This window comes from Vigna angularis, chromosome 2 (assembly GCF_016808095.1).
Source record: "Vigna angularis cultivar LongXiaoDou No.4 chromosome 2, ASM1680809v1, whole genome shotgun sequence".
In the NCBI taxonomy this organism is placed as follows: Eukaryota; Viridiplantae; Streptophyta; class Magnoliopsida; order Fabales; family Fabaceae; genus Vigna; species Vigna angularis.
This window is the reverse complement of record NC_068971.1, coordinates 34,178,006-34,196,081: the sequence shown is the minus strand read 5'-3', so window position 1 is coordinate 34,196,081 and position 18,076 is coordinate 34,178,006. Positions and strand designations below refer to the sequence as shown.

Sequence of the window (18,076 nt, the reverse complement as noted above, 5' to 3'; positions counted from 1 at the left end):
TTTCAAAATGTGAGTTTTCCAGTCTTATTTTGTGAGGTAACTTGTATAAAATTAACTTGCGGGCTAATAAACCTAGTCCATCTTGCATAATTTGAAATTTGAAGGTCAATTTATATAAATTAAGAAAATAAAAAAGGTTAAATTTATTGTAATTTCCTAATTCCAAATTTGACTATTTTTTAGAGATAAATATTTAATGCAAGTATAACAATTATAAGTGTTTCGATCATAAATGTTTGTTGCGTAATATTCTGTGTTCATGTTTTAGTGTAAGGATTCATATCCGTCTTAACCGATAGATGGTTGGTTATGTGTTAAAAGTGTTTAGTTTGGATCTGAATACAATGATAATAAATGTTGTAGTTAATGTGTGGTTAATTAACCTATCTAAATGTTGTAGTTAATGTGTGGTTAACCAAATTATTTTTTGTAGAATAATTTTATTAATGTTTGAGAATATGAGTGTGTAGAGATACATGGAGTCCTTGATAATATGTTTATGGTTTTTATTTTTATTTTTTGTAAAAAATGAATTTATTAATGTTTGAGAATGTGTGTAAATACAAAAATATACTCACTACCCAGAATAAAAAAATAGAAAAAAAAACAGGCTTATGTGTGAATTTTTAGTAAAAAATAAATACAGTCAAACTTACATCCATCATGGTTATCCCGATCCAACGCAACCCATAAATTATCCTAAAACTGAACACTATAGATTATTACTTGCTTGCAAATGATAATAATTGTTAGTAATTCTAAAGTAGTCATCTCGTATATTGTGGATTCATTCTCAAACCTTTATATAAATCCACCGTCACATTGTACTTACATCATACTTTTGTCTACTTCCATAGTTAGTACTATGCAAATGGAAGGAAGAACACATTTTTTGAGCTGTCACGATAAATTTTATTATTATGTGAATAAATTAGCTGATTAATCATGAGGAACCCCTGCCAAGTTGTGAGATGAGAAGATTGACAAAGAAAACTCTAGAAATACACAATGACAATGTTAAAAAATCTTAATTGTATTTGGTATCACGTGGTTGTTTCAAGCTTTATTAAGAAGGAGCTCGTTAATAAGGAAATCAAAGTTATATCAGTCATTTTTTTTTTCATTTATATATATCAAGCATGCTAGATTGACGTGGAGGAGTCTTAGTAAAACTGACAGACAATGTTAAAAAATCTTAATTAAGAATGGCATTTGGTCTGTAGAAACCAACAATGACATCCTTAATTGTTATAGCAATATGCATCATATATAATAATCTACTATGTAGTAATCTGACTTCACTTCATTACTTATGTAGGTCCACACGTACTCAATTATACATAACCCAAATTCTACATAACAATATCAACACACTATACATTTTCTTGTATATTTTATTTTATTTATTTATTTTAAAAATAATAACAATTTGGCAATCACTAATTTTATATGTTATATAATCTATACTTTATTCTTTCAAACCACTGTCATTTATTTATAATTTTTTTCATTACTTTCTCCTCTCTCAAGTATCATTCCTTTTATTCAAATAATTTTACTTTCTATTCCATTTTTCTTGTTTTTTTCACCTCACTTTTTACTTTTTCTTTCGAAACAAATACTTAGAACTGGGTAGCATGGGAGGCAGGAAGGACACAGCTTTGATAATTTGTAACAAGCAATGGCTCGAATACCACAGAACATGTATGGTGTCGTTCATGGGAAGCCAAACATACCCTACAAGAAAGTTATTATAGTTCATTATCACTTCATTAAAATCTTCATTTTATAAATTGCTTAGTGTAGCTCATTATCCACTTCATTATGATCGTCATACAATATTTCCAGAGGAATTTGGATTCTCTACGGAGAGAGAGAAAGAGAGAAAGAGGCAATAGGCCCTGCAGTCTAGTCTTCTCCTTCCCCTCTCAGAAACCTACAGTGTTCTCTAACAAGAAGGACAAACAAAATCTAATAAAACCATTACATGTCATTTGTACAATCTCACTTCTTAATAACGCAGTGTTAAAAAAATGATGGAATAATAAAAGTATAGGCATCATATTTCAAGCTTATTACCCTTTACCTTCCCTGACTCACCCATGAGTATTGAGTACCCAAACAGTAGTAAAGAGCTGAAGTACAATTGCATATAATCTGAATAAAGGAAAATCATGGAGAGCTGAAGAGAAGAAAAAAAATTTCCACATTTATTTTGTCATGGTACATAATTTTAAAACAAAACAAAAACTAAAACCCTACTTCATTACTCAATTTTGACTCACCCAAAATTAAAAAAATTTCAAAGAGATTTTTTTACAGTTAAACTGAGAACATTTTTAATCATTCTGATATATTAAGTCCTGCATACATTACCCTTCAACTTTGCAGCCATCACCTAAATGTTCTTTTGTACAATCATTAAACAAAAACAAAGAGTCCACAACAACAATAATAAATTAGTACTTTTTTTCACCATTGATAGAAAGCACTAATGCACAAAGTTGATGGTTAATCAGTGCAGGATAGTTTGACAAATTGTTTTGCTTTTGAATCAGAACTTCTCTATCCATAAAATTCAAACTCAAAATCTTAGCTCATCATTATTCGTACCAAACAAATTCAAAATAAAAAATAAAACAGACTAATTCATTTCACCTTGCTTCAACAATATCCAAATTACAAAATCAATCAGACAAACGGCATTAAATCAAATGAGTTAAAGCAAAAACCTAAAACAGGCATGAGGATAAAGAGAAATAGAATATTAATAAACAATTAATATAAATATATAAATATATGTACATACAGAGAGGATATTCTCAATCGGAATGTGGATGACGATAGCCAAGGTAGGAAAAGAGAGAGCGGAAGAGGTAGTGGAAAGGGAGGCAGAAGAGGAGGTGCAAAACGACGTCGCTGCTAAGCCTCTCGGGATTGCAAGCTATGAATTGGAAAAGATGCGCTGATGCGTGCGCCACTCTCGCCACCACGTTGCTGTTCAGCACCATCCTCGATCTACGTCGTCGTTTTCTGCTTCCTTCGTCTTCTTCTTCACCCTGATCCGTGTTTGTTTCGCAATCAAAATCAAACTCTATTCGAGGACAAGGCCGTGTTTGTTAGTTGCACGTTTGGGACCTTTTCGACTTGGATTATGCTTTTCTTTGTGTCGGACGCGCTTTTTTGGAATGTGATGAGCGATGGCAGAACAAGGTTTCGATAAAGGGTTTGCATTTTATTTGGTTGGTTCTTAAGCAAAAGAATTTAATTTTATTGCATTTATTTATTCTTTAGTTTATTTTTTCTTTATCAACTTGGGTATTCTAAATGAAACGTGATTTCTTTGTAATTAAAGATTATTTGTAAATATGGAAAATGCATAATGCTAATAAATGTATGACTCTACTCAGTTTCATATATATTTTTTATTTATTTTTAATGATAATTGTGGTATAATAGGTATTATATCAAAAAGTGTCATGCGTAGTTGTACGAAGGATCTTGCTCTATTTATGATTTGATATATTTTGTTTTTCCTTGTTTTTTAAATGAAAATTGTTTTGGTAACAATTATTTAGTTTTTTAAAGTGTTTTTGTCTTTTAATTTTTTGTTAAAAAATAATTTTTTAAAATTATTTTCAATCATCTAAGTAGTTTATTGTCATAAGGGTATCTTGTATGGTCTTTAAGTCATTTTCTTAAACATTTTAATACTTGAATTTGTGAGAAAATAGTTAGACTAGTAAATTAGTAGTTCATGGTTAATTTTTAAGTCTTTTAGAACTTGTGTAGATGTTGAGTTAGGTGAAATTTGAGTCGGAGTTGATACTTGCTTTTTATGGTGTTTTTTGTCACGTTTTGGTTCATTTTTTTAGGAGTTCTAAGTAGTGAAAATATAAAATATAGAGGTTATAATACAGTTGAGGTGTTGGGGTTGTTATTGAATCATTTATGACTTGTTAAGACCCTTAGTTGGCAGAAGTGAGTTAGAAGGTGTTGTTCGGAGTTTAGGTGCTTTTGAAGTTGTCAAGTGGTTGAGTGCACCTAGTTTTAAGTCTAATGATCAAAGGAGTACTTTGCTTTAATTCTAAATGTGATTTTCCATCAATTATAGGGTGTAAGAAACTCATTTGATCATTAAAACAAAGCTCAAGTGCATAAAAGGCCAGTTTTGGAAGTGTGCAATTTATTTCCATGGGGTTCGAGCGCTCAGTGACCCCCTTGGGCACCTCTTAATTAATTTTTGAGTTTTTCATTTTTGGGTTTTCTTGTGTTTTCTAATGCACTGTTTTAGCTTCTTTGATGTATGTGTGATGGTTTATTATGAGTTTTATGGTGATATATGAAGTGGTATGTCTACTTGTTTGTTTTATGGAAAAGGTATGGAAATGAGTTCCATGGAGGAACTTAATGGTGGTGGTTTTAAGTATTGTAAGTATGAATATAGGAAGCTCAGTCTTGGAGTTCATCTTGACGTTCTAATGGTCATTTATTCTCAAGGAAAGAGGGATGAGGCATGTCGTGAGAATAGCAAGAGATAGGCCAACTGTTTCACCACGACAGGTGCACAAACTATCATATCTCGATATTCATACTATATTCGAACGAGTCAAGTTTAAGTCTGTGATATGATTAGGATGAAAGTTTTATTTCGTGTGTAATATAATATAAGATGAAATTTTATTTTATTATGATAAATTGTTTTACCTCTAGTTTACCCTTGTTTTTGTTCTTGTTTGTCTATGTGTTGTTTTCCTTTTTAGCGATGATCACCTAAACGATGTGAGCTTAGGGAGACAATTTTTTTAATTGTTCCAACGAGATGTGAGAGTGAAGCATATAGGTTGTTGGATGGTTCTTCAGAGGTAGATCTATTGTGTTTTGTAGGTTTGTTTTAATCTAGTGGTTCTATTATCATGTGTAACATTTTATTTTAATAGTTTTATACTATTAAGATGAGATATTACAACTCGAGGTAGACCTTTGATGAAAATGTCAAACATGAAAAACTTGTGTTTGACCATATATTACTTTTTTCTCCGAACAAAATGAATATCCATCTCAATATGTTTTATGCACTAATTAGAGATGATCATGAGTGGGAGAGGGAAGGGAGGGATGATTAATGACGACTGAAAGAAGAGTGTTAACGTGCAAATTGGAGAAGGAAAGAAGTAAGGATAATAAAACAGCTGATGGAGGAAAGACAAAACGAGGATTAGAAGCAATGACAAATAAAGAGAGAGCTTTGGAGCATAAGAAAGTGAAAAAAAGAGAAGAAAATCACGACATCAAACACAAAGAAACGAAATCTAAATCTAAAAAAAACTCATGATGCCATATAAAAGAAAAAGATAATTTGAATATATATATATATATATATATATATATATATATATATATATATATATATATATATATATATATATATATATATATATATAACAATATGATCTATATAATTATGTATAACATAATTATAAAATATTTAATAACCTAAATACAGGAATTTAATTAATTTAATTATAAGATATTAATTGTTAATTAGCTTAATTTCAAAAAAATAATTTAAATTATATCAATATTATGTCATTAATAATTGCACTTTACTCATTTAAATTGAAAATATAGAGACTGGCAGTCTAAAAAGAATTTAATTGGTATATGTTTTAAGCTTAAATAAATTAATATATATATATATATATATATATATATTTTATTTTATTTTATTTTATTTTATTTTTTTACGTAAAACAGAAGTCTCACTGCCTTTGCAACAATTATTCGCTATTTATTTATTCCTTTATAACTGATGAACTTTACATGTTCATTTTTCCTCTCACTGGTCTCCTACATGCACATCCTAGGATTTCTCACCAACTTCATTACAGAAGAAACATCATCATTAGAGATAATCACATATTTCAAACCCCTAATGTTCAAGAAAACCTTCCTTCTCCAAGTAAGTAACTACTTGTCCAGCCATCACAGTAGGTGTTGGACAAACGCCACCATCCTGCTTTATCTCAATCTGGAAAAGGATAATAGCGTAAGCTAAAGCATGTTAAACACTGCACAGCATGTAAACAGCTTTAGAAGCTTCAGGAACATGTACCTCGCAATTTAACGGTGGCTCATATGGGTCATCAATGCCGGTAAAACCTGTGCAATTGTAGTTAGTTCATAAATACCGTATAGTAGAATTCAAGCAAATGTTAGGATAATTCAGATACAATGCTGAATTCTTGCAACATTATTTATCAGGCCTTGAACTTTGCAATCACATTTAATATTATAATTCAGCCGTTTAACTATGATATTCAGATGGACGTCAGCCCCGGTAAACTGAAGCCAGGGATAATTTGAGAGTTTATGAAAGTCAGCTCTTAGCCTGTTAAGAGACATAGTAAATTAGGTATTAGTTTAGTTATTCCTCACACCGTATACAAGACAGTAGATGCTTTCATTTAATCACTTTCTTCATTAGCAACCAAATTCCAATTTAATTAAGTTTTTAATTCAATAACTTGACTTACAGATCTGAATCCAAGGATTTGTCCAAAAACATTGCCATCTGAGGTTAGACTCAAGGATTAACAAGCATCGGTTGTTGGAATAAGTTTAACCAAGGAGTGTTTTTTTTCCCACCCTTTTTGTTAAACTACACAGGAATCACAACCACTTGTTAATAGTATCCGTGGTCTCTGTGAATGGGTCCAAATAAACTGTGTACGGTACAATACCATGCCACAACTTTGATCTCTGACAAACAGCCTTATTATCAACATAGCACAATATTTTCAGAATCCACCCATTTTTCAACTGTCATAGTCACTAATGAAACACCAGCTCATATCAATAGGTACTTTCACACCAGTCATCATCTTACCACTGATGTTTCAGAAGGCACCCTAGCAAAACCATTTTAACCACTCCCTAATTTAATTTTCTTAAATAACTTTTATCATAAAGACAATGATTTCCACTCTCCAGGAAAATAAGTTCATTGCATTACGAAAAGTTTTAGAAAAAATCACTAGTATTCATCCGAATTCAATGAATGACTCCATATGTCGTAGTCAGAATAATTAAATATGAAATCCTGTTGTAGTATTAAACTAACTAAAGTTCAATTGTTTGCAATATTTTTTCAATCTTAATGTGAGAAATCTGAAAGCTACCCAGACAAACTACCCTTAATGAACTAACTATATACCTTGGCGGACAGCTGAATATGCTAAACCTAAAACACTCAACCACATAGATCTATTAGCCAAACTAGTGATTACTCTAGCATCTTCTACAGGTAAAGGAAAAAAGCGTGGGGTTCAGTGCTTCCTTGAAATAATTATTGAATTGAATATAACCAAGTTAAAAATGCAGAACAGGCTTAATTCTGGGCTTCTTTTATTTTATTTTCTTTCTTGCTATGTCTCACTTCAGTTTACTCACGTTAGACAGGTAGGACAAAGCCTTTGCGAGAGAAACACACACCTCTGATTTTGCCCGCGCGAGCAAGCTTATAGAGGCCTTTTGGATCTCGTGACTCGCACAATTCTAGGGGCATGTTCATGAAAACCTGCCAATACATTCCCCTATCAAATATCATGTAGACCAACTAATAAAAAAGATAAGAATTGCTTCATGGTGGCTTGCCTCAATAAAATTCGCATCAGGTAACATGGATCGGCAAGTGTCTCGATCTCTTCTGTAAGGAGATATCAGACTGGCAACACATATCAAACCAGCATCAGCAAAGAGTTTTGCCACTTCTCCTGAATTAAATAATTTTCAGATTAGTAAAACAAAGTTGGCAAAGAAATATGGATCAGAGATTCAAATAAAGCATCTAGACTTCACATAACTGCTACAATCAAAGTACCGTTGACTAAGCAAATGACATATGAAGATCATTAAATCAGATATGTAATATGTAAACATCATACACACACACTAGTTCTGGGCATGTCATGGTAATATGTCTGGTAATAGGCTTCCACTTTATATGAACAATTTACCTGTACTTCTGGTTGCAAACACCACCTACATTACTCAAACATCTAGTTAACAGATATCTGTTACCATATTTCAACTTCAGAAAAACAGGGTACCGAAAAGCCATGATAAAGCACAACAGCATATAAGACCCTCCATCCTTTTGATTCAATCGTTCAACTATACATTTTTTCATAGAAAAAGGGCATGGACAATTACTAATCAGTTGCTCAAAGGGATAACAAAAATGTAATATTTATCATGCTGGTATAGACTACCAATATCACTCTAAGATCTAGCTTTGGTAGATAACCAAATAATTAAAATATTAAACTGACTATCAAGTTCCCACTTAAAGCATTAGTTTACAGGAGCAAGCTTACCAGTCCTGCGAATGTTTTCAGTGCGTTCTTCAGCTCTAAAACCAAGATCTTTGTTTAGTCCATGCCGAAGGTTATCTCCATCAAGGACATAAGATAACTTTCCCCTTGAATACAGTTCTCTGCTTAGGGAACATGCCAATGTGCTTTTTCCTAAACAGATACATGCATTAAAAATGAAAAAGAATGTAGACATGAAAGCTTATTTGGTAATTACCATACAATGTGACAGATAATACTTGCCTGCTGATAAGGACAAGTTAAAGTGAAAAGCTAAATTCAAGGAGCAATAAAAACATAATGAAAAGCAAAAGCATCACAAAGAGAGATAATATGATTTTTTCATGCCAAAAAAGAACTGAATATCTGGAACAGATGTTTAAAAATGTCAGCACCAAACCAATAAAATTAATAGCATAAACCTGATCCGCTGAGTCCAGTAATCCATACAACACATCCCTTTTGGTTAAGTAGCTTCTGCCTTTCAGCCCTGCCTATTTGACAATCTTGCCAAAAGATATTTGTTGAATTGCTCAGAGTTGCCATTGCAAACAAGTTCCCTAGTCTTATCCACAGATCAATATTAAGCTATCAGTTTCATTTCACAGATTACTGAAGGATCATAACATAAGTAGAGAGGGCCTTAGAATAGAAATGCACGATAGTAATACAACTAATCAAGAAACTTGGTAAGTGCTTCATCAAGACAAGCATTACAACAGCAGTACAGTACATGCCACAGGACTGAAAGCACGACAGCATGCATCAATTTCAGACAGTGGAATGGTGATCTCATCACTCACTTCCACTTGTTATTGTCAGTAAAGAAGTATGACCTGTTTGACATAAATAGCGTCTACATACATTGTACATAGGAAAGGTTCCATAAAGTCTAGGATGAGTCACGAGACCTTCTAATATGGATTTGGATCCTCTCCTATTCTTGAGTGTCAGGGCACGCACGATTCTATTGAAAAGGGGAAGACACTATTTTAAATTTAAATACAACAAGTGACCCCTTGATCTGGTATAGCCAATCATGGTGGGTCCTTATATGATACAAAAGGTAGTATTTTATCACTCTATCCAAATCCTCAAAATATGATCCAAAACCCACTCTTATGTTTCAAAACGGAGAAATGTGTTCAAATCTCTTCATAATATCACAACTTATCCATGCGATTGTTGCTACAAGTCAGTTTTTTTAAAATAAAATTAGACTTTCAAATTCAAATACAAGAGAATGAAAAAAATAAACGATTGAAAGAGAAAATCTTATGAAAAATAATCATGCTTGTTGACAGAAATTAATAATTGATAAAACTGGCGAATACTGAAACTGAATAACATAAAAATCAGGAAAGGAAAAAGAGTGTCCCAGAAAAGATTCATAAAATTAACTAGATGTAGCCCCTCTACTTTATTTTATAATCACACGATTCATGCATGCCAATTCTGCAAGCAACAAACTTGATGATTGATTTGATGAGAAAGGCAACGAATATGGAGGACCCAGCACAACACCCATCAGTCCCTTTCTTAAGAAAAAATTGAAGGCATTGTTGGCATGGGCACACACTCCAATCCCTTGTCCAAAAAAAACATTTTGAATTGCATGCTTATCTAACCTACCGACCCTTTCCTCAGAAACACCGAAAATTCCTATTCTCTCATGAATCAAGGAGAGAAATGATGGAAAGAATTTAGCAAGAAAATTGTGTTGTAAAAAAAAAAAAAAAAAAGATGAAAGAGGAGAATGAGAGTGAATGAGTACCAGAAAAAGAGAGAGATTGGGTATCTGAATCTGAGGGGAATTTGGGGTGTGGTGTGGATTATGGCATGTGATGGTGAAAGGGGTTTTATAGTGTGTTGCTGGGTTGAAGGGGTTGGAAGAAAGCAGTGGCAATGAATGAATGTGGACACACATAATCAGAGAGACTTCCTCCTTCCTTTCCTTTCCCTCTCTTTCTCACTCTCACTCAGGACGCGCCATTCAAGGTCCTCTGTCATTCGGACCACCCTACCCAAATTAAATTACATTCAATTATTATTATTTTTTTTCTCTATTTTCTACCAATCTTTCCTTCCTTTTTAATCTCGTATATTATTCTTCATTTATTATTATCTTCAGTCTAAATTATTATTCCACTTATATTAATTACTTGTCCCACATAATCATCATCTCCTTCCACCAAATTAATTTTATTATTAATTATCTTTTATAATGGACCTTCACATGCATTATCGCACCCATTAAGAAATGAGGAGAGTAAAAGCAATTCATTTATTAAGAGAACAAAACTGTTTTTAATTAATTAATTAATTAATTATATTATTAATTTATGTGTAAAAGTCTTAGACTTAAATAATTTCGAACAAGTTAGTGTTATTAAAATTAAAATTTATTTTATATAAATTATAGAATTAAGTATTTTTTACATCCTTATCTTTAATACAGAATTAAAATTTATTTTCATTTTAAATTTGAATAACTTTTTGTTTTTAAACTTCAAAATAAATAAGTATAATCGTTTCAATTTAATTATGTTAAATTTTTTAATGTATTAATAATGTTTTAAACTTTATTTGAATTGTTTATATTATTTAACTCATTCTTATTTTAATGTTAATTAGAAACATTATTTAAGCAGTAAAAAAATTAACATCATTAAATTAAAAAAATATTATTTTTTAAGTTTGAAGTCAAAATGTTTCTTATAATATAACAAATTTCAATTTCATTTAGAAATTAAAAATATATCTAATCATAAATTATATTTCTATTTTATTTAATATATATATATATATTATCATTTTAAATCTTTTTATAAGGAAATACTCTCAAAATTTTATTAAACAAACTATAAAAATATTACATTATTATTAATTATTGTTATTATTACTATTAAAAAATGACATTTCATGTCTTACAGGAGATAAGAAGTATTAAAATAATTTCATGAGATCTTTTTTAATGTAAATAGTGGTTGGGAAGATTTTAAGATTGGTTAAAGGATAAAATAGTCTGAAAATATGTGAACATATAATTAGAGAAACTGTGTTATTAATTTTATTAAGTTAAATTTGACCCTTGTTATGATTTATGTTATTTTATATATTAATGTTTATATTAATTTTAATATATTTTTAATAGATAATTAAACTTTTTTATGTGAAAACGGTTTAAAAAGAAACATGTGTTATAGTTATTTTTAGGTACAGAAGTTATATAATTATTTTTTAAATATAGTTGGGTACTTTTATGAATTTTAACATTTTAGTTATGTTGACATTTTAAAATTAATCACCTGCATTTGTTTTATATAAAAATTTATTAAAATAAAAAAATAATTACAAAATATGGAAGATTATATGAAATCATAATAAAAGTTAACTGAACTATACTTATTAAGAAAATAATATAAATAAATATAACATTGAATCCTTATATTATTTTTTGTGAATAAAAATTAAATTAACTAATTTATTCACACATAATATTTTTTTCACAAAAACATAATTTTTTTTTAATTTTTTGTATTCTCTTAAAAAAAACTTAAAATTATTTACATATTTATTTGGATTTCTATAAAAATATTTTTGCTAAATCAGAATAACTTCTAACTATATTATTAATATTTTTTTAAAACTAATAAATATATAAAACTTGTATTACATCAATAAATTGAAACTATCATATCCTCTCTAATTTAAACGTTAAAAACTTTCAACATTAACAAGTTACTAACAATATTACTTATATCCTTCTTAAAATATATTTTGAATGTCAACTTTTTAATTTAAAAAACAATAAAAATAAAAGCAATTGGTGCATGAAATCTACAATTTTTTCTACTACTTTAGGCATAAGAGTGGTGAAGCAATCTATTTTATTAAATTAATAGGTATCTATATTATTAAATTAATAAATTGTTTTATTTATTAAAATATAAAATCTCTTGATTAAAAAATATGAATAATGAGATAGATTATGCGACTTTTTGTTTACGGATAAATAATTAATTTAGTTTAGAAAATGATAAAATAATTGTTTTAGTTTAAAAACCAGATAAATTTAAATTTAAATAAACTCTTTCTAAAGAGTATAAATCATATAATAATTATTTTAATTTAAAAAATATTAAAATTAAAAGGAAACTGTATAAACTAAAATAAACTAAAATATAAGAACGGTAAAAAAAATAAAAATAAAGTCAATATTTATTATTAATTGTTATAGATTATTATTGTTTTCATGTCTAAGAATTATATTCTCTAAAACACTACTTACATACTCCACTAGCATATCACTTCATATTATAAGTTACTCACTATTTGATATATTATTATTATTTTCTTGTACTTTATATAAAACTTATATATAACTTATGTTAACCATGACATTTTAATTAGGTAATAATTAGAGTGATTATTATTTCTCCTGAAAATTTATTAAAAAAAAATATAAAAAACAAAAATACGAGAACCAAATCAAATTTATGTAAAACAAATAAAACTTTTGAAATTATATAATTATGAACATGAAAAGATAAAACCTATTATGAAAAAATATATATAAATTTATAATCGATAATAAACTAAAATGTCAAAAATAACTCTTTTTATTTAATAATATGAAAGGAGTCATTTTATTGGTACAATAATTACCCTCTTAAATAATATAAGAAACTTAAACTTACATACTTATACATAAGTATAAACATTTTCTTTGTCTTTCTCTCAACATCAATATACAATTAAAAATATACAATTAAAGTAAAAATTCAATTCAAATTGCATATTTTTCTCTTTTATTTTTCAATTATATTTTTAAAGAAAAATAAAGTTAGATAGAAATTTCTTTTATTGGTTATTATCATTATTAAACTGGTTATTATTGTTATTGATTTTATTAAAATTTTGAGTGTGAATTCATGGATAGATGACAAAATTCTAATTTTACTTTTTAAAGTTAATAAGAGAGTTAAAATATTTATAAATATAGTAAATATAAGTTAGTGAAGTGAATATTTTTCAAAAATAAAATACTAATTATATTTATAGGATTAACATGAATTATAAATCTATATTTTTATTAAAATAATATTTACTTAAAGCATATAACATTATAATAAATAATAATAAGATATAAATAGTAACCATTATTCCAAATTACTAATATTAGTTATAATATATGATCAAATAGATATATATTTAAATTACTTTATAATAAAAAGATTTAAAAAAATTATTACATCATACTCTTTAATATAAACAGATAATAACAGTTATTATTGAATAAAATACTACAACAAGTAAAAAATCTTTATCACTTCTTAATTATATTAATTAAATTAATTTTTTACTACTATTTAAAGACATTAATGCTATTTTGTGTATAATATTTATTAAATAGATGCATTAATTAATATTCATTAAGTGCACGTGTTGATAAATGCTAGTTAATACATTATAATTAATTAAATATATACACTAATAACATTGCCAAAATATATATATACTTTAATACTTTACTACTTTACTGTGCTCTCCATAAACAATTCTAATTATGTAGAGAGCATTATCTATTTTCTAACTATATCCTTCTAATGTAAATTAAGAATTATATAAAGTAAAGAAACTTCTTTTTTCTAAAATTGAATATGATACTATATTTAACAACTCAATTAACAAAAATATACCATTAGGTCAATTTATAATTGATATTAAACAACATAAAACAACATATAAATAAATATAAAATGTATTTATAGTTCTCCAAATAACGAAAATATGATTAAGTTTCAAATTATATAAATTTTATTATTTAAGAGATTTATAATATATATATATATATATATATATATATATATATATATATATATATATATATATATATATATATATATATATATATATCATTAACAACATATAATCAACCGATAAAACATAAAACAAAGTTAATGAAATTTCAAATTTCATATGTTAAAATAACTTATGAATACACTTTATTTAGATTCGTCCTCTTATAATGAATCTCAATTAAAACATAAAAAGATACATGTATTCTAAATTTTATTTCAAAAAATATATGTAATTGACTAGAGGGTGATAGTAAAGAATAGTAGTGAGACTGTAAATATTCATTTAGACGCTAGATTTGGTAGGAGATGTTTAGAAGAATTTCACGAAAAGCATCGCGTATAACTTTAAATTGTAGTGACAAAAGGAAGCGTGAGTTTTAAAAAAATACTTTAAGTACCTCATATTTAAATAAAAGTATCTTGATATACATGTTTTACTTCACATAATCAGCGTATAGTGAATATAAGAAAAATAAATATAGATATTGTCTTTTTTATAATGAAAGCAAAAAGACATTTAATAGAATAAAGCAATAGACACAAGTTTTTTTATACTGATTTGTTCCAACTGAGCTATGTCCAGTATTTCCCAAGAACTCTTGAGAGGTTCCATTTATCTTTTTCAAAGATTACATTAGAGTTTAACTCGATTCTGGTTGTGCGGTATTATTCATCACTCCTAGTATCTCTAGACTTTCTCGTCTAGTTGAGTTTAATTCACTCCTAGTTGTGCAGTATTATTCACTACTCCTGATATTCCTGAACAATCTTGGTATCTCACTGATACACTGCCTAGTTGAGTTTCACCCATAACCACTCCAGGTTTCAAAATATTCTAGCCATTCTTGGCACCTGAGTATTCTAGCCACTCTTAACACCTGAGTGTTCTAGCCACTCCTGACATCTAAGTATTCTAGCCACTCTTGACATTTGAGTATTCTAACCACTCTTAGAATCCCTATAAATTATGGTATCTACCTAATACGTTGCTTAGTTGAGTATCACTCACTCCTAGTTGCAAGTGTTTTAGTTGTACAACAAATCCATTATGGGATATTACAAGGTACAAATGTTTAACTCTCAATGAGAGGATATGTCTACAATTACAATCTGACACTTGTAAAGTTACAAACTTAATTTAACTCTCTAAGAGAGGATAATTGTATTAATGTGCAGCCTTGTAACTTGGAGGTTGCTTCCTTTGTTGAAGAGCATCAGTCAATGTAAGCTTAATGAGCATCAACATTGAGATTGTTACTATTTTTCTCTTTTCTTTAGTGAGATTGTTCCTTTGATTAGGGAAACATCAAACGATGTAAGCATGAAAAGCCTTGGAACGAATACTTGCTTTTTTTTTATATTCTCTTCTATTCTTTAATGAAGTTGTTTCCTTTTATTGAAGAGTTGCATATTGTTGATTGATTTCGGCAAGCGTATTGAATCGTTCAAGTAATATAAAATGGTAATATCAGATATCGTTTTTCAAAAGACTCGTGTAATACTAGAGAATTGTACAATTAACAATTCATCTAAACTGAAAAACAATACAATGATTTACAAATACATGCAACAAAATAAATGTACAAAAATATACAAGGTGGACTTTGGTAGTGAAGACACTTAATAATGGATAAAGGTCAGAAATGATATGGATCGACTTTGCTGATGTTAGGTTTCACCACGTTCACTCTCGTGCATACGAAGTTTGACTCCTCTCCATCAATTAACAATGTCAATCCACAAAATTACTCTAACCCTAATCCCTTAGATGAAAGAGCCTAGATTTCCACTATTAACCTCCAGTCCATTGGTCAATTAAATAGCAAGACCCGCATTAAGAGATAGGATATAAGACAACAAATGAGTCATGTTCCATCCCTAGAATCCATGCACTCACTAGGCCTCTTGTTTCAGATATAGGTCACAAGATATGTCCCCATACCCCCATGAACCACAAATCAGGTCATAAAATCTCATTACATGCAAGCTTTAAGATTGGAAATAAGAAACTAGCAATTAATGAAAAAGGCATATATATATATATAATTAAATCATTCAACAATTACACAAGAATTCAGAGGCTATATCTATCCCTAACAAGATGAGTTTGGTTCTCCATTTCCATTAAGAGCCTTCAAGCTTACAAAATGGTCATGGAAGAAGAAGAAGAACCCAAAGAGGAAGAAGGGAGTGTTCCCACAAACCCTAGCAGCCCTCCAAGCTCTCCCCTGAGTAAAATCATCCCTTCAAACCACCAGATCTGCCACATCAGCGAAAGTCGCGCTCAACGCAGCCCATCAGTAGAAAGCCGAAAGCTTTGACGCTCGGTTGTATCTAAGGATAACAACGGATCGGGTCGAGCATAAATAGTACCTACTCGCAACGCGACCCAAAAAAAAATCCACCTGCTACCCGACCCGTTACCCGCACGAATATCCGTTTAAAAAATATCCGCTGGTATTTTAAAATTCGCGGATACCCGTGGATACCCGCAAATATTTAAAAAAAAAATATTTTTATAAATTATTAAAATAAAATTTAAATAAAATTTCAAAAAATATATAAAATATAATATAAATTAAAATTTAATTTTAATTAAATTTAACCTCATAAAATATAAATTAATTTTAGTTTTAATTAAATTTAACTTAATAAAATATAAATTAAATTTTTCTTTTTTTTTGCGGATAGCAGATATCCGCGAGTACAGATAGTATAATACCCGTACCCAACCCGTTTATAAGCCGGTATTAAAATATCCGCTACCCGCAATCCGCGGGTAGTAAATATTTGTGGATATCAACTATTTGTCGCGAATTTTATCCGCGGATATCCGCGGGTGCGGATTTTTTTGTCATCCCTAACTGTATCCCAATTGCACCCCAGCGGTAGAAAGTTGAGACGAATGCGCTCAGCTGCACCCTAGCACCAACATTGCAAAACTCTCCCTTTTTGCTATTTTGCTTGTTTATGTGGCTGGTTAAGCTCTTTAAATTGGTGGAGGTTCTTCCATAACACAAAATTAGATACAATCAGGGGGATTAGTGATGATATTTTATAAGTGTAGCCCAAAATACAATTATTTATAAAAACAAGATAAAAGAGGGGATTGAGCAAGTATCAATCTAGAAAATAGTTTATTTTTCCATGAAAATGAAGCTCAAATAATGGTAAGAATTAACATTATCACATATGAAACAGGCTTTGACTAGTAACATTCTTGATCATTCAACTGACTTTGATTTGTGTGCTCCTTCTTTTCTCTATTCGCTTTGGATGGAAGAGCTTCAGACGATGTGTATGAGCTTGGTGAGCAATAGCATGAATGTTCAATGCATACTCTTTCTTTTCTTCTCTTCTTTTCACTATGCTCTCAACTTCATTTTTCTTTTCTTTGTTTCATTTCAACCTTAACTATTTCAATCTCTTTCTCTTTTCTTTTCTTCTTTCTTTCATCCTATCTTGGGCATCATAATTTATTCTTCTCTTTTTCATTATTGTTACTTCGTCAATCTTCTCTCTTTTTCAGATCTTCTTTATATAGCCTTCTAAAGAGATGATTCTTGGATATGGAGTTAACTCTTGTGTGGGATTCTAATTGCTTTTTGGTAGATGGTCATAGTCACTTGTCTTGTCATGCAAACATAAAGTGCTTTATCATATCTTGATTGAAACGTGGCTTGTACGACATGTCAGAGTAGAAGTCTATACTTAAACCATTCCTAGAATGTTATTTTCTTCTCTTAACGTCTTTATCCACATATGTACTTATTCTGATTAAACCATAGTGTAATTCTGATATACATATTAAACGATGACAAAGTATATAAGCAAAAT

General features: G+C 29.2%; 1 protein-coding gene across 3 annotated transcripts; it reads right to left on the bottom strand.

Annotated features, from left to right (window-relative positions):
* Positions 1-5,770: 5,770 nt before the first annotated feature.
* On the bottom strand, positions 5,771-10,395 carry LOC108329746 (adenylyl-sulfate kinase 3). 3 transcript variants are annotated; one of them, XM_017564103.2, is made up of 7 exons: positions 10,150-10,393; positions 8,798-8,940; positions 8,379-8,528; positions 7,657-7,775; positions 7,495-7,579; positions 6,116-6,162; positions 5,771-6,031 (listed from the first exon to the last, which is right to left on the bottom strand). In XM_017564103.2, exons 2-7 carry the CDS (start codon positions 8,919-8,921, stop codon positions 5,933-5,935), a joined length of 624 nt encoding a protein of 207 aa, XP_017419592.1. In that variant the 5' UTR covers positions 8,922-8,940; positions 10,150-10,393; the 3' UTR covers positions 5,771-5,932. The 3 variants fall into 3 exon arrangements, with proteins under 3 accessions (XP_017419592.1, XP_052728254.1, XP_052728255.1); XM_052872294.1 differs by lacking the exon at positions 10,150-10,393 and adding an exon at positions 9,287-9,634; XM_052872295.1 differs by having other exon boundaries at positions 5,957-6,031; positions 7,453-7,579; positions 10,150-10,395.
* Between the last annotated feature and the right edge of the window lie 7,681 nt (positions 10,396-18,076).